Source organism: Ictalurus punctatus, chromosome 9 (genome assembly GCF_001660625.3).
Source record: "Ictalurus punctatus breed USDA103 chromosome 9, Coco_2.0, whole genome shotgun sequence".
Lineage (NCBI taxonomy): Eukaryota > Metazoa > Chordata > Actinopteri > Siluriformes > Ictaluridae > Ictalurus > Ictalurus punctatus.
This window is the reverse complement of record NC_030424.2, coordinates 16,806,242-16,827,128: the sequence shown is the minus strand read 5'-3', so window position 1 is coordinate 16,827,128 and position 20,887 is coordinate 16,806,242. Positions and strand designations below refer to the sequence as shown.

Sequence of the window (20,887 nt, the reverse complement as noted above, 5' to 3'; positions counted from 1 at the left end):
TTCTAAAACTCTTGGGGCCCCCTGATGGTCCTCATAGCAAAAAACGGCATTGAAATAGTTCATATATATGGTTAAGGCTCTGGGTTAGTGATCAGAAGGTCAGGGGTTAAAGCCCCGGCACCACCAAGCTGCCACTGTTGGGCCCTTGAGTAAGGCCCTTAACTCTCTCTGCCCCAGGGGCGCTGTATCACGTATCTGTGCTCTGACCCTAACAAGCTTCCTAACAAACTGGGATATGTGAAGAAAAGAATTTCACTGTGCTGTAATGTATATGTGACAAATAAAGGCTTCTTCTTCATATATATATGTATATGCTCTCAAAACAGCCTTGAATCTTCATGGCATGGATTCCACAATATGTTAAAACATTTTTTTTTTGAGATTCTTGTCCATGTTGATATGATTGCATCACACAATTCCTGCAAATTTTTCAGGTGCACCTTAAGCTGCAAATCACCTGTTGTACAACATCCCAAAGGTGTTCTATTGGAATCAGATCCGTGGCTGGGAAGGTCAGTGAAGAACTCATTGTCATGTTCATGAAACCAGTTTGAGACAACTTTTGCTTTATGACATGATGCATTATCATGCTGGAAGTAGCCATTAGAAGATGGATAAATTGTGGCACATGGTTAGCAACAATACTCAAATAGGCTGTGGCATTCAAGTGATGATTGACTGGTATTAAGAGGCCCAAGGTGTGTCACAAAAACATTCCCCACACCGTTACACCACCTCCACCAGCCTGGACTGTTGACACAAGGCAGATTGGGTCCATGGATTCATGCTGTTGGCACCAAATTCTGAACCTACAAGCTGTCTGCCTCCACAGAAATCGAGATTCATCAGACCAGGATACGTTTTTTTCCAGTCTTCAAGTGACCAGTTTTGGTGAGCCTGTACCCACTGCATTCTCAGTTTTCTGTTGGCTGACAGAAGTGGAACCCGATGTGGTCTTCTGCTGTTTTAGCCCATCTACCTCAAGGTTCAATGTGTTGTGCATTCTGAGATGCTTTTCTGTTAAGCACAATTGTACAGAGTGGTTATCTGAGTTACTGTAGCCTTTCTGTCAGCTCGAACCAGTCTGGCCATTCTCTGTTGACCTCTCTCATTCACAAGGTATTTCCCACACAGAACTGTTGCTCACTGAATGTTTTTTCTTTTTCTTTTTTCTATATCTGTATAATTTTATGCATTCACTGTTGCTACACAATTGGCTGATTAGATCATTTCATGAATGAGTAAGCGTACAAGTGTTCCTAATAAAGTGTTCGGTTAGTGTATATTTAGAAGCTGCTGCTCACTTAGTCAGATTTATTTTTAATTAACAGAAGGAAGCAATTATAAAATCCCAAACTATGGAAAGTTACTTAAGGTAGCAATAAAAAATAAAACCTACATGAAACTTACCTACAGAGGCAGTAATTTCAGCTGTTTTATTAAATTTAGGTAAGATAAATCTATCTATTCACTAGGTTTTCCTTCAGCACAAATAATTCCCACAGCAAAATGTGTTCCCTTCAAAATCAACCACCCTACAAATGCTTGCTGTGAGGTTTTCCTACTCTTCTCAAGGTGCCCTGCATAGGGTTCCTCACTTCAGTATGGACTGCAAGTTTAAGAACTTCTGAAAGCCCTGCGAAATAAACTTTAGAAAACACAGAGCTTCCACAAGCTCTTGTTTTGTCAAAATTGCTGAGACCCAACCTAAACGAACATTGGAAAGCCCCAACAGTCATTGATATTAATCTTCCTGTAGGGATACGCTTTATAACAGTAAATTTTCCACCAAAGGAGAGTCTTCAAGACAGATAGACCTTGCACTTTTCATTTTCTTGATAATGTTTTTTGTCTTATTAACTTCAAGAGCGAGAGAGAGAGAAAGAGAAAAGACACATAGTTTGCTATAGCATAAGAGATAACAAAAACTAACCCGTCTCATGGATGTTCCAATATAATATTATATAGTATATAATATAATACTATATAAATACCATAAACAGTTAAGCACAATATGTTGTTCATTAATAACTAAAAAATGTAATCACTGGCAAACTGCTGTAGTATAAGATGAATAAAACTGTAGGAATGTGCTGTTATTGGAAAATAATCATCTTCGGTTTGAGTTGGGCCTCATCACACTACCCTGGCGTTGGTTCTTTACCTGCAATAGCCCTGTCGTGTTTCTTTTCTCCTTACTTCACATGTTGTAATGCATAAATTGAATCCCAAATCCCAAACTGAAATACTGTATTCCTAAACTACCAGACTTCTCATGGATAGGGAGGGATACAGTGACATGATTTTTAAATTATGGTGATTGATAGAAATTTAGACTGATTTTCTTTCTTTCTTTTTTCCCTCCATTTTATCATGTTTGTTTAGATCTTGCACAGTGTCCATGGAAATCTTGTGCACAGCCTGACGTCTAGGCTATTACACATGGTTGCTTATTTGCACAATGGCATATGATGCTTGAGTCAATGTGAGTAGGTTTATGTTGAAAGAGAAAGTAAAAAGAATTTACAAAGAACAGCAATAATAAATGTGTGAACTGGTAGATTATTGGAAATAACCCTTAGCATTAACTGGAAATGGTGTTAGGCCATTTTAACAAAACTCTGGAAGAGAGTGTGGGATAGATGGATTTTTTTATGGGTGCGGTGATGAAACACAGGAAAGCAATAGGGAGTGGATACACATTCAGTTTGAGCGTAGTAGCTGTTATTTTTTCCAGCAAAGTAGATATAAAAACAGAGGCACTATGCAAGGGGAAAAAATCCTCAAGCATATCTTAAATGACTATGGTAAGTGGTTTTGAGGGTTCATGTTGTTTTAGGTTGTGATAAATTTGAAATTATACTGTGTTAGACTGATCTGAAAGCTTGAAATGTAATCATCTGTCATTTTTGCTGTCCTTTTTATGTGTACAAAAGCAAGCCTGTGACCAGATTCCCATAGATCCCGGACGACCTGAGGGTGTAATGGCAAAATTGGACATTCCTTGATGTGAGTATGGCAAGGCTCAGCTGTCATGTCCTGCCCCCATTCTCACACACATGCTAACAGCTATAAGCGAGAGAGAAGTGGTTAAATATAGCTTAGGAGATCAGTACAGCCTACCAGTTCTCACTATAAGGGAACAATCAGAGTGTGGGTGTGTAATAGTGCTGGATTTCTGACAAAGCTGCATCTTCTACTGAGCTGAAGAACCTCTATTGTTGGATTACGTTTATTGGGTTTCTCGAAGGACACACTTTTTCTGTCCTTTCTGTACTTGTGTAACTCACTCTGGCTCTTGTTTGCTTTTCATCCAGTCTCCCTCACGAAGATAAGGGATTGTTGCCACTCTTGCAGCTGCTTCTTCAGTGATAAGCTCATGGCTTGAGAGGAGAGACAGAGATGGTTTAGACACCTGCATCAGTGTGTGTGTGTTGCATTACAATATCATTGAACACAAGTGACAGAGTGAGAGGGAGAGCGAGCATGGGGAAAAACTACTGTTGAACTGCTCTCTAATGTTGGTAATTGTTCTCAAGGAATGTTAATGATAAGACGGATCTGTTTAACAAGGGACTTACTGATTATTCTCACTTGTATTTCAGGGACCATTGTGGGTAAGTGTGTCATCTTTATTATTATTCTTAAGTGGAAACATGCTTCCTTATATTTGATTTAGCATTCACCATTTCAATATAAGTGATAAGTTACTCTCAAGATAAAAAAAAATTGTCTTGTGTCATTTTTGAAAATTGTCTTTACAAAATCCTTGTGTGATGCAAATGGCTCAACATCTTTTTTTATGAAATGAATATTTATGCAAGTGGATCTCACGGATCTTTCTGTTCTCACTGTTCTCATTTTAATCACATGTCTGAGTATCTACATCATCTCTAAGTTCCCTTCTCTTTCAGCTCAAAGAGCTGATAGAAATAGCTAGCTAGTGAGATCACTGCTCTGTTTTAGCTTATTAGTATGACACCATTGAAGAGAACATTCACTAATACTTGTAAATGTATGAATTGTGTAAAGGAATTCCTGCTGATCTCTGAAACTGCCAAAACCAGGGATATAATGTATAATCTGAGGCTGGTTATCACAAAATAGTGACTTAATTGCTAAGACCCCGATCATTTTTTTTTGTTCTTGGTGCTCACATAGCTTGCCGTATTCTCCCTCACTGTATTTACAATTTACAAGCTTGACTGTTCTGTGACACTGTATCCAGGGCAATGGGGCCTCTGGGAAGTGCAGCATTCTGGAGGGACACAGCAGGATCGATACTCAAACTCAGCATGTGCATGGTGCCAGAAAGCGTAGAGCACTGGCTCCCTAGTGTCTCAACTTACTTAGCAGCAGTTGTCATTTACACCTGGTTCATATGAAGCTGCTTAAAGTTTCATGACAACTATAAACTAATGTGCTTTCTATGGTAGTTTATAAAATATTATACCGAATAGATAAAGACATGCTTGCATTCCCAACTTACAAAAACAGTATCTCACCTGTTATCATGCACCTGTATAGTCTGTACTCACCTGAATGGTACACCTGCTTAATCATTACTCATGTATGTATCATTACTCATGTTACAGAAACACTAACACAACAGATGAAAAGAATTAAGCAGTGGTGTTTCTCTAGTGTATAAAACTGCTTTTTCAGTGGTTTTGCAGATTTATCAGGCACATTGTTGTGACCTTTGTTCTTCATTGTTTGACAGGAAACACCAGACTATACCTCTTGGCCAAGAAAATGACACCAGTGAATTTAGTCAGTTTTTTAAATCAGGCTTATAGTGAGTGTGTTGCACCTCTAAAGGGAGGTCAGTGAACACAGGTCATTTGTCTTTCCTCTGTCAATTCATGATTTCCTCCTCCACATTCTCTGAGAGAACTGGCCATAATATTTCCCCTGGAAACAGACATAGACACATACAGGCTGAACAGTTCTGAATAGGCTGGTTGCACATTTTGTCACTGCAGGTCAAATTTATGTGTATTATCAAGCTTTAGTTTGAATCTTGGTTTCAGTAAAATTTTGTCACTTATTTTCTTCTGTACAGTAGAAACATTTCCAAAGGTATGTGTAGAATCTGGGGTTGAATAAAATATAATGCACCAAACATAAAAAAAACACTGACTTTATATCCAGTGCAAGGTTATTTCTGAATAGCTGCACATACAGTATATTGAACATTTTCACCAATGAGAACTTGTGATGGAGACAAATTGCACATTGAATACTCGAGGTTACCCATATGCATCCAGCATGACAAAAAGCATCTAATTGCTTCCACTTTAAAAAGAAATGGCTTTCTGTGATGTTCTGTGCTCTTAAGCTGCAGGCATTTGTGTTGCCTTGATGGGTTCCTGAATTTTTAGAGAGATCTAGAACACATGCAATTGGACATGCTTGGAGATAGCTGGCCTGGTGTCATTTGTAGTTGCTATTAATAATACAGCTTGAACTTTACTTCTTTCTTGAACTCCACCCCCTCTAAACAGCCTTATAAAGGACCATGATATGATGTCATGTAACCAAAGAAGTATAAGTGGTATAGTATTGGTTTACAGGTGATTTACTGCATTCTGCTTTCTCAGGAGTGTAGGGAATGTTGCGTGATAATGTAGTGGAGCAGGCTTGTTGAGTGTCCGTACAGTAAATATCAGTTTAATACCGGGTAAAATTATTAAATTGTAAATTATATGTTCGCATTTATACATAACGGCTACATGACGTTAAACCTAACTGACACTTTTCAAATGCCCACAAAGTTACACACATTCTCATATAGAGTGCATATATATATATATATATATATATATATATATATATATATATATATATATATATATATATATAGCTATAATTACAAGACACTGTAGGGTGAAACCCTGTACGAAAAGTGATATTCTGTCTGAGATGTGTCATGTCAGTGACACAGAGTAAAGAGTTATAGGAATTACTAATGTCTAATATAAAAATAAGCATATCACTGTATACTGCAGTAGTAATTGGGCACAGTCCAAACTGTTCATACAGTTGCAGATTAATGACTTATTAGTCAACTAAAGATTACTAAAAGATGACATCACAGTGAGCAGAAGGAATTTTTAAAAAGTACACAAAACCTCTTTCTCTTGACAGGTGACTAGCCATGACCTAGTTCCTTGTCAATAAAACACATAGAGGTAACCAGCTAATAAATTAATACGATTGTTTATGACCAAAAGGTTTATAATGCGGTAATAAACATTCTTTTAGATCCGTCAAACAGCCTCAGAGGATTAGTTCATATCTTTTTTAAAGATGCATCTCTGACTGAGACTGCAGAGCTGAAAGTGTAACCATGTCTTAACTGTAGACATCATGTCATGAACTAAACTGCTACCAATTTACCAGGCCCTTATTTAGATACACTGAGTCCACTGAAAATCTTTCACTTTTTCAGTGGTAGCTCCAAACATAATAAGCTGAATTACTGGCAAAGAGTTATATATATGTTTTGTCTTAAAGAGTTTTGATTTGTCTAAATGTTCATGTATGTCTTCTGGATATGTGTTTCTGAGCTACTTTTTTAGTAGAGGAGTTTTGTTTGTGGTTTAGGAACGGAGATGATTGCAGTGTAGTTCATGCGTTCTTTGTGTAACTGTTGTTCTTGCTGCTTTCAGGTTGTCATGCAACTCTTTTTGAATGACTGCTTGCTTCTCACTTCCCTTCCTTATCGTTAGTCGGAGAGTGCATTTTGAAACCTGCAAGGCGAACATGTCTGGGGATGATTAGTTTTGGTTCCATGAGCTTTCCAACTGCATATTATCAAAACAATTGTGCTGACAGGAATGGTTTCTACGGCTTTGTATTCTCCCCCCTTATTTGAGTGCTGTTTAATAATATTGTCCATGAGAACTTTCTGAAGCTCCTTTTCACATTTTCTAGAATAATGTTATTGCCAGTTTACTAGGTCCTTATTTAGATACACGACAAGTCCACTGAAAGCTTTGATTTCTTCAATGGCAGCACAGGAATGTGGAATTTGTACATCTGCTGGCAGCAGCCGGGGCTTTTAGATATCTGACTTCAGATGCCAAATTAGAATCACAAAGCAATGCCAGCTTCAAGCTTAGAGACCTGAAAAAGAACACAAACACTCATCAGTCAGTATTATTTTAAAAATAATGTAATAAACATTACAGTAATCATATGGATTGTAAAATTCAACTTCTGCAAACAGACATGGCTTCATCTATCCTCCAACAGATTTGCAAATGAATTTCTTAACTATATGTCCATAGGATGCATATTTTTTTATGGTGATCAGTGATTGTGATCAGTAAGTGACATTTCTTACTCTCTAGTGAGAACAACGGTGGAGGAAGTATCACAAACAAAGAGATTTTTCTGACAAAGGAGAAGATTAAGTCTTATTCCTAGATTATGTTGATCACGATAAACAGTTCTTTTGAGAACTGTCTAATATGACTAAATTATTGAAGGTTGTACCTTTTTATATGATAAAAAAACCTCACACATACACTTCCATATTCCGGAGAACTATAATATTTTACAGTTTCTGCTATAGTTAAATGCCTTGGAGGGCTTAAAGGTCTTGTTTAGGCTGATGTAGATGTTGAGAAACTATGAAAAACATCCTATTAAAGTTGCTACTGCACATGAACATGAGAAGCTGTCCTTTTATAATGACCATCCAGTTCTCAACCAGAGCATGACGGCACACTTAAACATAGGTTTGAGACTCGGCTGGTTGTCTTAACCTTGGTGGTTGTTTTAGACATTTAATACACCCTCATTTTATAAACAGCACTGTTTTTTCAGACTTGTCTGGCCAGTTTTCTCTGGTCAAAAGACGGAAACAGACACCTCAGTGTACAAATTAAAGTGACATCATTAAAATTCCAACAGCATTTCATCAGACTCCCAATGATTACTTAGCACCTCCTCCAAAGTGATATTCTGTGTACAGAGTTTATTTGGCTCAGTGCATTTGGTATTAAGAATTTGATGATGTAACCGAGATGTTTTATCCTTGGAACAGGGAGGAGAACTTTGATAGGGTTTGTGCCAGGTGTGTTTGAATTTAGGACTATATTGTTGCTGTTGAATATGAAACTGCCCAAGCCTGATTAAATAGGATTTGTGGTTACTTCCACATTATGGTGTTTATCTAGTTAAAATTCTGATGATGGATTGTATTCTGTTTGGTTTCTGTGTTATCCAGTATATGTCAGCTAAAACTAAATCAATTTGCGCATCTTTATATCATTCCACAACTACATTTTCTCAAATTTCATACAACAACAATCCCTTAAAACTGTAATCTATCTATCTGTAAGCCAAGGAAGCAATATTGGCTGTGCTCCCTCTCGCCTGTCAATAATAAGCCAATTGCATGTGGAAAGGGGCCGATAGCACTTTAACAGAGTGTGTTACACTGCCCTGTGATGCAGCATGAGCAGCAGTGTGAGAGAAAGTTATGATTGGCTGGCTTCACATCTCTCATAGGAATCTCCTGTTAGTCTTCTCCCTCCTCGTTTGGTACCTGTCTTATACTAAGGAAAAGCTGACTGGTGGGTCAGATTTGGCAAGTGTTCAAATTGGGGAGAAAATTGGAGTTTTGTTTATTATGTTGCATGCTGTGTCATAAGGTATATGCGACCAATGACTAATGAACAGTGATACTAGACCTACTTACTTTCATACAGACCCAAAAAACAAAAAGGTTCCAGTTTTCTGGTGCAAACCTTTCCAGTACTGTACTTTGGAAAACCTTACTTGGAAAGGGCTTATAAACTTTAGTCATACTGTCCACATACTGTAACATCCACATTTTGAATAATATTTACACCTTTCTTTCATTCTTTTTCTTGCCATCTTTATGTTATATGGCCAGTACTCAGTGACATTGATTGTGAGAATGTTCCTATGTACTTTCTGAGTGTGCCTCTAGTGTTTTAGCTGGACATAAGGTTTCTTTTAGTCAAGTTTTAGAAATCACCCCTGGCAGTTCTAACAGCATATCACCTTTAACAAACTTCGCTCAGATGGCCTTTACCCCTGCCAGGCAACACCTGGAACATGTGGAACTGACAGAGATAAGAAATGTTGGTTAAAAATTGTATTGAATTCCTCTTTTATCAGCTCATTCAAAGAGACTTTTGTTCTTCAGATATGTTCTCAATCTCCCGTGTTTGAATGGGCTTAATGAAAGCCTGAACTATGCTTTTAGTTACACATGTGAAGTAGCCTTCAGTCTTGATGCATTTGGATTTAAACATACTTAAGTTTCAGCATGTTGCTGATTCCTTTTTTGGTAGGTAAAACTTCACATCATTGTTGGCCGCAGTTCCTTTATCACCCTCCCACGAGGAATTACTCCTCTGCAAAGAAAGATTATGAACCAGCTGAAAGAAAGTGTAAAGCTCCCAAAGCAATGATAAATAGCTTTGTTTTGTCTGTCTGTGCAAGTGTGTTTAGATGAATCCAAGCATAATGTCATCAGAGATGACAGGCCATATGATTTCACTGGGACCTGAACATGTGTACTCTTTAGTCTTATTTTAAACTAAGTGAATGGTATGATGCAATTCAATGTACAACCCCAATTCCAAAAAACTTGGGACTCTGTGTAAAATGAAAATAAATGTAAATAAAAACAGAATGCAATGATTTGCAAATCTCATAAACTTATATGTTATTCACAATAGAACATAGAATACATACCAAATGTTTAAACTGAGGAAATGTCCCATTTTAAGGAAACAAAAGGGTAATTTAGAATTTCATGGCTGCAACACGTCTCAAAAAAGTAGGGATGGGGCAACAAAAGGCTGGAAAAGTAAGTGATAGTAAAAAGAAACAGCTGGAGGTTAATTGGCACAAGTCAGTAACATGATTGGGTATAAAAAGAGTATCTTAGAGAGGCAGAGTCTTTCACAAGTAAAGATGGGATGGAATCTGATGTTGCTCTAAAACCTGTATATACCTTTCAGCATTGAAGGTGCCTTTCCAGATGTGCAAGCTGCCCATTCCATAGGCACTAATGCACCCCCATACCATCAGAGATGCAGACCTTTGAACTGAGCGCTGATAAAAAGCTGGATGGTCTCGCTCCTCTTTAGTCCTCTTTAGTTTAGAGGACGCGGCATCCATGGTTTCCAAAAAGAATTTAAAATTTCGATTCGTCTGACTACAGAACAGTTTTCCACTTCGCCTCAGTCCATTTTAAATGAGCCCAGAGAAGACAGCAGCATTTCTGGATCATGTTCACATATGGCTTCTTCTTTGCATGATAGAGCTTTAACCAGCATTTATGGATGGCACGGCGAACTGTGTTCACAGACAGTGAGTTCTGGAGGTGTTTCTGAGTCCATGCAGTGATTTCCATTACAGAATCATGCCTGTTTTTAATGCAGTGCTGCCTGAGAGCCTGAAAATCACGGGCATGCAATATTGATTTTCACCCTTGTCCCATGCACACAGAGATTTCTCGAGATTCTCTGAATCTTTTGATGATATTATGTACTGTAGATGATGAGATATTCATAGTCTTCACAATTTTACGTTGAGGAACATTAATCTGAAATTGTTCCACAAATTGTAGACGCAGTTTTCGCAGACTTGTGAACCTCTGTTCATCTTTACTTCTGAAAATCTCTGCCTCTCTAAGATACTCTTTTTATACCCAATCATGTTACTGACCTGTTTCCAATTAACCTCCAGCTGTTTCTTTTTAGTTGCACTTACTTTTCCAGCTATTTTTTGCCTAACTTTTTTGAGACGTGTTGCGGCCATGAAATTCAAAATTACCTTAAAATAGTACATTTACTCAGTTTAAACATTTGATGTTTTTTATTCCATTGTAAATAACATATGGGTTTATGAGATTTGCAAATCACTGCAGTCTGTTTTTATTTACATTTTACACAGCATCCCAACTTTTTTGGAATTGCGGTTGTATATTGCTTTAAAATATGCTCTCTCTCAGCATCATGTTTATGAATTAGCACATCAAAAAATCATCAAGAGACATGTGATTTATAAATACAAAGGAGACCAGTGCTAAAGTGCTACCAGTGACATCACTTTTTAATGAGCGTTAGATTTTACAGATGTTCATTTTCTTATCACAAATCACGAATGGTCAAAATGTGTATGTAAATATAATAATAGTGATATAATGAAAACTGTATTTTTGATGTGGATTTTATTCCACTTGATTCTAAGGGTGCTTTTGGGTTTCCTACTGTTTGCTTTGGAATTTTGGACTTCTGTTTTAGGAATGCCATTGCTACTGTCAGTAAAACATGCTGTATTTCACCATATCCTTTTTTTTTTTTTTTTTTTTTTTTTTTTACATTTTAATATCATCAAGAATTTACTATTTTAGAGAATTAGTGAAGAAAATTCTTATTTGTGACAACTGTAGAGACAACATGAGGTCCAAAGGAGATGGAGTGGACAGCCCAGCTAATGGGGTTCTGGTTGTTCCCCATGCAATCCATGAGATCAGTGAAGAGCAGGAGGAGGATATGAAACTGCAGGTCACTGAGAAGAGCATCAAGGCCAAAGTTCATCAGAAGGAAAAGGAGGAGATGTGTATGTCAGAAAATGAGGATAAATCCACAATAAAAGATAACCAAAGATTAGGCCTGAAGGATCTGTCAAAAGATGACCTTCTGAAGCTGCTGGGAATCATGGAGGGTGAGATCCAGGTAAGGTTTTTTCCACCAACTACTTGCAATTTATCTGTATGTATTTAAGATGCTGAAGTACTCCAGAAACATTTAGAACAGGAAGTGAATCATTCAGGTACACTCAAAACATCTATATTGAATTGATAACTGTCATGCAAAATCAGAGAAGGAACTCTGGACTACCATTCCCAGCAGCCACTGCACCTCACTGCATCATGGTCACATGACCACCTACACCTGAATCATGTCATGTTAACGAGAACCTATGTGTATATAGCCAAAGTTTGCACTGCACTCCTTGATTTACATTTGTTTTTCTTTGCCGTTGTCTTTGTTGCGATGTTTATGGTCTTTGGTTCATGTTTATTTGTAGCCTTAGTGTTTTTCCACAAGGTCATAGTGTCTTTTTCTGTTTTGTTTAGGTCTTTATTAAAACTTATAATCTGCACTTATAATCTGCACTTGCAACTGTCTCTGCCTCCAATTGAGACAATAACATTATAATTCAAGATACACTGAGAAGTTACATTCATGAAACAAATTCTTTTTTGCACTTACATATACAGACATTTCATCGTGACTCTAATGGTCCACATTGCATTACTCTTAAAGTAATTTGCTGGCAAGATTCTTTCACAACACTGACAAGCCTCTCATTTAAGAGATTAACTGTATGTTTAGCTGGACCTCCTCTTATCTGTGTTGATGCCAGTCCGAGTCAACCTTAGAAGCAGTGTCAGCCAACTGGGCCATAAGTACTGACAGATAGCCATTAACACCTTGTCACACTGTGACTTCCTGCTATTGCTCAGCTCTATTATGCTACAGAGGCAAAGGAACAGAGTGTGAAAGCAGCAGTAACCATAAATAGAAGAAAAAAAATTACTGCCAGCAGTGGACTAATAAATATTTTTCTGGCATTTCTTTTCATGCAGATGAAGCTCATGGTCTTGGTCATCGATTATTAAGTATTACAGTAATCATGTCTTTACATTCTTCTTCAGGGTATCAGAAAATTTGATACATTTGATTTCTGTGGGTCTCTGTATATCCTTTTTCAGCAAAGTGTGAAGATATTTGCATGTTTGCTTCTTCTTCTGCTTCTTCTTCTTATTATTGTTATGTAATCATTAAACCCTTTTGATTAGAAGCCTTTATACTTTCAAGTGCCTTCTATACACATTTTGTGGACACCTGACCAATCACACCCATATGTGCTTGTTATTGATTTAGCCCCCCTTTGCTGTTATAATAACCTCCAATCTTCTGTGAAGGCTTTCCAGTACACTTTAGAATGTGGCTGTGGAGATTTGCCCATTCAGCCACGAGAGCATTGAGGTCAGGCAAGATGTCTGGTGAGAAGGCCTGGCATGTATTTGGCTTTTCAGTTCATCCAAAAGGTGTTCAGTGGGGTTGAGTTCAGGGCTCTGTGCAGGCCACTCGATTTCTCTCACACCAACCTTGGCAAACCATGTCTTCATGGACCTCGTTTTTATGCACAGGGGTATTGTCATGCTGGAACGTGTTTGGGCTTCTTAGCTCAGTGAAAGTAAATCTTAAAGCTACAGAATGCAAAGACATTCTAGATAATTGTGTGCTTCCTTTGTAGGCAACAGTTTGTCCAAGGTGTCCACATACTTTTGGCCATATTATCTATCTATCTATCCTCATTGCCCCATTACAAAACATTTAAAAACCGACAGCTCCACCTAGTGGCAACCAAGATATTTTTCTCTCTTATAGTAAAGTGAACTGAACATGACCCTTGGAGATCTTTGTTATACAGCAGATGATTATTCTGAGATCTTTGAGATTTTGTTGCTTAATGAGTTTATTTTTGGCATTAATGTGAGCAGAAACTACTTCATTTAAAGTAAATTAATTTCTCAGGCTCGAGAGGATGTGATCTGGGTACTCAGATCTGGCCTCAGTCGCCCAGAGAGGCTTGAGTCTCATTATAGCTCAGCATTTCCCACCAAACCCCTGAAGGCCCTGCAGAGAGATGGACTTCTCATCAGCAACCAAATACTCCATGAAGATGTATATGAAAAGCCCATGGCAGAGGTATGTAATGTATGTAGTATATGCTCTGAGTTATTCTTTTACTTTATTTATAAGTATATACATTTATGCTGCTAAAAGTAGGACCAGTGTTATGTTAACTAAATAATTGCTTAATAAGTAATACGTTCTTGACTGCCAGGATGCAAACCTTTATTGCTGCTGACGTAAATGTATACTGTTGTTGTTGAAATTTGTGTGTCCTGTGGGGGTATGTCCATGACATTCAGTTGGACAGGCTTCAGGATAAGCACAGAGAGGCATATCGGCGAATGCTGGAGCAGTTATTACTGGCTGAGAAATGCCATCGCCGTGTTGTTCATGAGCTGGATGTGGAGAAACGCAAGCACATCGACTACATGAACAAGAGTGATGACTTCACCAACCTGCTGGAACAAGAGAGAGAAAGGTAAGAGGTTGGATAGGGCTGTAGCATTTGGTTTGCCATGTGCAGCTACCAAATTAGAGAGAGTGTAACTCAAATCCTTCATATAGTACTTGGTCTCATATAAATATTCTTTCATATTCAATCTGGGAGTAATTTATTGTTCAGTACAGAATCCATCCTGGAATATGATTGATATGATTGTTTAGGGAAAAGGTATATTTTTTAAATTTGATGTGAAAATTCTTGGACATCACGACAACTTATTTCCTATGCCCTCAGTGAAAATGAGCCTTCTTCAGGGCAAGCATTGATAGTGTGCCATGATTTCTTTAAATCACAGCCTTAAAAGGCTACTGTCAACACCATGTTTCAGGACCCTGCACACACCTTCTCACACACCACTGCCAGCACACACATACATTCATGCACTCCTCCCAAAAATTCAACATATGTTGGAGGTAAATATTTTTCAGCTCCTACATTTGCACCTGTTTTTATTTGTGCCATGTGAGATCAGTCAGCTCAGTTATGAAGGGAGGCAGATAAACTCTTTGGGATTTGTGTATCATGGTTTTTGCTTTACAATCTGTGTAGGGCTTCTAGAGAATTGCAGAACCAGAAAATACTGAACTAAAATGTATTGCATTTGCAGTGTTTCTATTTACAACCGTGATGTGCAGTTTAAGTATGTGAAGAATAGTGTGGATATGTATATGTCTACGCATTTATAGGGATAGATGTGTGTATTTAGGTGTGCATGTATAGGTATGTACGTACATGGGTATATATGTATACATCTGTGTATGTATTTATATGCATAGGAATGTATGTGGTATGTATGGCATGTGTATATGTGTATTTGTATGGGTGCTGTTTATTTTGATATATTTTTATTATTTTTAGTTATTTTCTGTAATATCTCTTAACTAATACATTGGAATGCTTTGCTTGGACTAAGGGATTGAGTGGCAGTGTTTGATGGTATGAGTTATTGTACTAATGAGGTAATTGCACAGTATTTTGTAATTGATAATATTCAGATTATTGTGTTTATTGATTGACTGTATTGTCCATTTTTGTCTTGTGGTTTTGTTTTTGTTTTTTTTTGTTTTTGCTGCTGTAATACCTTAATTCCCCCTTAGGGATTAATAAAGGAAGCCTAAGTCTAAGTATAATTATGTACATAATCACAGAAAATGTTGTGTAAATGGTCAAAGAATGAATAAGGACACTGTGAATATACACACTTTGCTGACTTCCTTCCCTGCCCATGTACTTTGAATGCAATTTGAATTGCTCCCCTTTCATTAAACAAAATATATTTGGTTGCTGACATGCAAACAAGGAACAGCAGTAAGAGATGACATCTACAAAGAGATGTACTCAAGTGATTTTTAAAAAGAATAAATCATTAGACTAGACAGGAAAAGCTGAAGTCCCACCCCATCTGTGTCCACTGCAAGGTATTTCACTGCAGAGATTCTTAAGGCTATGCCATATATGGGCAGCGTGACATCACAGCCAGTTTGGTCAGGAGGAGTTTTGAACAAATTTCCCTTTATCATGGTCATGATAGCACGTGTGGAATGTCACAGGCATTTTCCCACAGAGTAATAGGTCTGACTGATGGCTTCAAGCCTAGATGCATGTCATATACAAAATTAGGAGCATGCACACATCTTGGGAACATTGAAACTAGATGGTAAGTTCTGACAAGTAAAAGTTATTTATCATTTGCTTAGAATGTCAAGATATCTACATTAAAATGCTTATTGTGAGGCTTCTTACAATCAGAGATTACTAAAATGCACTGTTGCCCTTTTACTATCATTCCATAATAATAATTTTTTCAAACAATGGAACAAAAACAGATATTTTATGTTTTATTTCAGTGCAATGATGATTAGATGCAAGCTGGGGAAAAAAATCTATCTCATGGAAAGACACTGTGAGAACCAGAGAATGGTGTACACAGCCAAGCTTGGGTGCTTATTTAAATATTCACTTGCATTTTGGATTTTTAGTCACGGTGGCAGCAGTGAAAGAGGGAAAGAGTAGAAGTGCTTTTGTCTGGCAAAGCTGCCTATTTGTGCTGGTTTGGGTCTCCAGTGGGTTTCCATTCAAGCTTGAGAAGCATTTGTACCAGAAAAAAAAAGATCTATCCTAGAATAATCTCTACACCAGGACTAAAACTTTTTGAATGTCTCAACACATTCAAAACTTCCATAGTGTGTAGATAACTTATGATAACTGTTTTCAGTTGTTTAAGTGTGTTTGTATTGTCACTCTGTTTTAGATTGAAGCTGCTGTTGAAACAAGAAAAAGCCTATCAAGTACGGAAAGAAAAGGAACACTCAACGCGACTGGAAAAGGTTCGTGGAGAGCTGAACAAGTTAAAATCTTTTGCACTCATGCTGGTTGACGAACAGCAACTTCACCTGGAGCAAATTGACCAACAAAGCCAGAAAATTCAGGACCTTCTCAAAAATCTCCAGGAGAAAGAGCAAAGGCTAAGTGAAGTTGAGGGCAAAGCAAAAGAAGACAAACAGAAGCTCTTGAACCTTGAAGTTGAGTTTGAGGTCAGGGATTCAAACTTTACACAACAGTATGATGAGATGGCAGCAAAACTTGCCAGCCAAGAGAGCCTATATCAGCAGATGTGCCAGAAACAAGCAACTCTATCGCAGAAAATTGAGGAGCTAGAAGAGACAAATGCCGTTCTGCAGAAATCAGCAGATGAGCTGCAGGAGCTTAGAGATAAAATTAGCAACGGGCAGTGTGGCAACTCAAACTTGATGGCAGAGTTAGAGAACTTGCATAAGATAGTCTTGGAGATGGAGGGCAAGGATGAGGAGATCACTAAAACTGAGAATAAATGCAGTGAGCTGAAAAGGAAGCTTCAAACTGAGGAGGTAAACAACAAGGAGCTAAAGTTGGAGGTGGAAAAATTGCAAAAGAGGATGATGGGGCTAGAGAAACTGGAGGCAGCCTTCAATGTGGGCAGGATGGAATGTGCCCAGCTACAGGGTGCACTGGATAAAGAAAAAGGCCTGACAAAAGAACTGGAAGATGAGCTAGTGACAGTTAGAATTCGCATGAAAGAGGTGGAATCATCTGAGCTGAAACTGGAAAAGGCAGAGTTGCTCCTGAAAGAGGAGCTAATAAAGCTCAAGTCTGTCACTGTAATAATGGTCAATGAGCGCAAGGACATGGCAGAGAAAATAAGATCTGAGGAAAGGAAGAGAGAGGAACTGGAGAAATTGTTTAAAGCAGAACAGGAGAAGGTTATGGTAGTTACTGAGAGATTGATAGATGAAAGTAAAAGGCTCCTAAAATTGAAATCAGAGATGGAGGAAAAAATAACGTCCTTGGTCAAAGAGAAAGGTGAGCTGAAGGAAAAGCTTACCATTGAGGAAGAGAAGTGTAAAGGATTGAGTTCCAAGTTTTGTATGATAAAACACATAAACGATGAGGTGAAAGAAGAAGGAAAGTTATCTACAAGCAAGGTATTAAACAAGGAAGTAGGGAACCTTTCAAATTCCAGTATAACAGATGAAAGTAAAGTTATAGAACTGACTAGGGAAATTGAAAGATTAAGGAAACGTCTCAAACAGCTTGAGGTTGTTGAGGGAGATCTGATGAAAACAGAGGATGAGTATGATATTTTGGAGAAAAAGTTCAAGAGTGAGCAAGAAAGGGCAAACTCCCTTTCAAAGCAGGTAGAGGAAATGAGGAATCAGATAGCTTTGAGTAAGGTAGTAGAGCGAGAAGAGGCATTTGGTCAAGAAACAGAGTTGTGGCGACGGTGCAAGTTAGAAGAGACCAAAAATAAAGACCTGCAAGCTGATGTTCAAGCTCTCAAGGAGAAGATCCATGAGCTCATGAACAAGGAGGACCAGCTTTCACAACTGCAAGTAAACTACTCGGTTCTACAGCAAAAGTTTCTTGTGGAGGAGGACAAGAAGAAGAGTATGAGCAATGAAGTTCTTAATCTTACCAAAGAACTTGAGATTACCAGGCGCTACAGTCGTGCCCTAAGACCCAGTAACAATGGAAGAAGAATGATGGATGCTCCAATGACATCAACAGGAGTGCAGACTGATGCTGGTGAAATTGAGAGAGTTGATGATGATGACACTCCTGCAGTGTTCATCAAAAAATCTGTCCAAGAAGAGAACCACATCATGAACAGCCTTCGACAGAGAAGCCTTAAGAAACCTGCTGAAATGCCATCAGTCAGGGAGCTCTACCCTCCACCAGCTGGTGACCTTACATTAAAGAAATCCTGGATACCTTGGATAAAGAAGAAAGAAAATCATGCTTCCGAAAAGCCTCTGCATATTAATGAGGAAATTACACATTCTGAAATTAAAATGACCCAAAAGCAAGGCCAACCATTACACATTCGACTGACTCCTGACCACCAGAACAGCATGACAACCCTACAGATCAGCAGCTCCCCTACAGAAAACATCTTTAGCACTGCAATACCCACTCCCTCACGTGGTGTTCAAAAGCCACAAATAACAATCATTCCTTCCAATGCTGTTTCTCCAAATGATCGAGCCAGAGAGACAAAATGTCCAGAGACAGCGAAATCTCCACTGACCATCACAACTATTTCAAGAACTAAGTCCCCAGAGAGCATCAAGACCCCAGCTATTGACAGACCAACATCACCCATATCCCTTATACCGGTTAGCACTTCTAACTTGGCACATATATCCAGCTCCCCAGGGTCTCAAGAAATGATCACAGGCCGAGCAGTATTTAAAGTGACTCCTGAGAAACGAATGGTCCCCACACCAATTAAAAAATGTAACTCAAATACTAATATCATTACCACTGAGGACAATAAGATTCACATTCACTTAGGCTCACAAGTCAAAAAGCCTCTTGAAAGCAACAGTTCGATGGTCATGGTCAGAGCTGATGCTGCAGTAAATGAAAGTAAAGAACTTTCTACAGGCACTGTGCTACGCTCACCGCGTCATGTCACAATCAGTAAACCAGCATCAAGCAAAGTAACAAGCAGCCTCACCATTACGCAGGTCACTCATGCACCACCCAGACCAACACTTTCTGTGGTAAGTACTGTTCCTGATATGAAACATTTAATAAAGGAACTTAAATTATGTCCGAAATTATGATTATAGTTCTGAATAATGATATAATGGAAATTTTTTTGGCCTAAGGATTTAATTGTACTAACTACAATTAAATGGCCAGACCGTAGGCTTTTAGTACATCATAATACATAGTTCCATTAAATTATAATACTGAGACCCCCCTAAGCCCCCCAAACCCTTGGTTTAACGCCTGGAGTACATGAATTATTAAATATTAAATTAATAATATTGCAACTCGCAAAATACAGCTACTGCCCTATAATGAGGCGACATAATACACTGTATATATGCTGTGTATATGTTTATATACTGTACTTTATTCTGAATGTTTATTAAAAATCCTAATGACATTACAAGAGACCAGAACCATGCATTTGTCAGAATTCAAACATTTATTAATAAAGAAAATTCTTCCACTACAAATGGCCTACCTCTAAACAGAAATGATACTGTAAACTGTATATTTTACTGTATCTTTAATCATATTTGTAAAGTTTGTGTACAAATTTTACATTGTTGCTTCAGATAAATGTATCAGATTACTTCAATTATTTGAAATTTACTATATAATAGTTTCTATAGAATGGGTAATCTTGGACCATTCTTTTTAATCATACAGTTCCTGTACACTAAATTTATTTGTCTTCCTTTTCACCAATTTTTTGTCTGTAGCAGCCTGTTTTGGACCCTCAACCAGCTCGATCTGGGCTCACTCGCATTCCCATGTCTCGGGGCATGAAAACTGGGAAGGCTGTACTTGGGGCTCTTGGAATCCCTAGTAATATGAAGATGGAATCAAAAGGAGAAAGCCAGTCTATGCGTATTGAGCTGAAGAAATCATTGATCAGCAGTGCAACTCTCCAGAATAGTGGAAAAAGCTAAATAAGCCCATAAGGATATAGGCCAAAAAAGAGCCATAAGGCTGAATGGACTGTGTATGAAAAATTAGATATACAGATTAGTTACATGTATGCCATTTGGCAGACTTGTTAGTTACATACTTGTTGTTTCTCTTTTTGGAACAACAAAGGAATTACCTTCTATATTGGATACAGTTTGTATGTCACTCTTACTTGTAACAGTATTTAGGCAAAAATCTCTAATAATTTCAGTGTTTATTGCACAATTTCCCTCAATAAATAATTGACCAAGTATAAAATGTTTGTCTCATTTGTTTAATTGGGATCTCTTTGTCTACTTTTAGAACTCGTGTGAAAATCTAATGATGTTTTAGGTCATATTTATGCAGACATAGAGAAAATTATAAAAGGTTCACAAGCTTTCCATCACCACTGTATATCAACCCTAGTGTTCACTTGGCTCTGAAAATAAGTTTGAGGTTCAGTGGCATTTTAGTGAGCCCAAAATTTCTGAAATAATTTCAGTCTAAACACTTACTTACAGTATGTTTTCAAATAATAGAACAGTATATTGTTCAACATATAGCAACAATCTGTCTCTATGATTACCTTACCTTACTGTCTATATCACTGATTCAGCCATTTCTCAGGGTCATCGAATGTTCTGATAGCAATAACCTGATGGTAGTTATGTATGTAACTGTGGTAAAATAGGAGATGCTGAAACCTTCATCA

General features: G+C 37.8%; 1 protein-coding gene across 7 annotated transcripts; it reads left to right on the top strand.

The window, feature by feature from the left end:
• The first annotated feature begins 441 nt into the window (after positions 1 to 441).
• On the top strand, positions 442 to 20,445 carry LOC108270246 (filamin-A-interacting protein 1). 7 transcript variants are annotated; one of them, XM_053682521.1, is made up of 8 exons: positions 442 to 512; positions 2,937 to 3,009; positions 3,318 to 3,617; positions 11,447 to 11,732; positions 13,605 to 13,778; positions 14,006 to 14,184; positions 16,460 to 19,250; positions 19,965 to 20,445. In XM_053682521.1, the coding sequence occupies exons 4-8, from the start codon at positions 11,454 to 11,456 to the stop codon at positions 20,172 to 20,174; spliced, it is 3,633 nt and encodes a 1,210-aa protein (XP_053538496.1). In that variant the 5' UTR covers positions 442 to 512; positions 2,937 to 3,009; positions 3,318 to 3,617; positions 11,447 to 11,453; the 3' UTR covers positions 20,175 to 20,445. The 7 variants fall into 7 exon arrangements, with proteins under 7 accessions (XP_053538496.1, XP_053538497.1, XP_053538498.1 ...); XM_053682522.1 differs by lacking the exon at positions 442 to 512 and adding an exon at positions 657 to 891; XM_053682519.1 differs by lacking the exon at positions 442 to 512 and adding an exon at positions 2,716 to 2,807.
• Positions 20,446 to 20,887: the final 442 nt, after the last annotated feature.

Bases quoted from the DNA above. Each gene is read 5' to 3' on its own strand.
- LOC108270246 (XM_053682521.1), top strand. From the start codon at position 11,454: ATGAGGTCCAAAGGAGATGGAGTGGACAGCCCAGCTAATGGGGTTCTG. The intron at 13,779-14,005 runs GTATGTAATGTA...CATGACATTCAG, and splicing joins ATGAAAAGCCCATGGCAGAG to TTGGACAGGCTTCAGGATAA. The intron at 19,251-19,964 runs GTAAGTACTGTT...TTTTGTCTGTAG, and splicing joins CCAGACCAACACTTTCTGTG to CAGCCTGTTTTGGACCCTCA.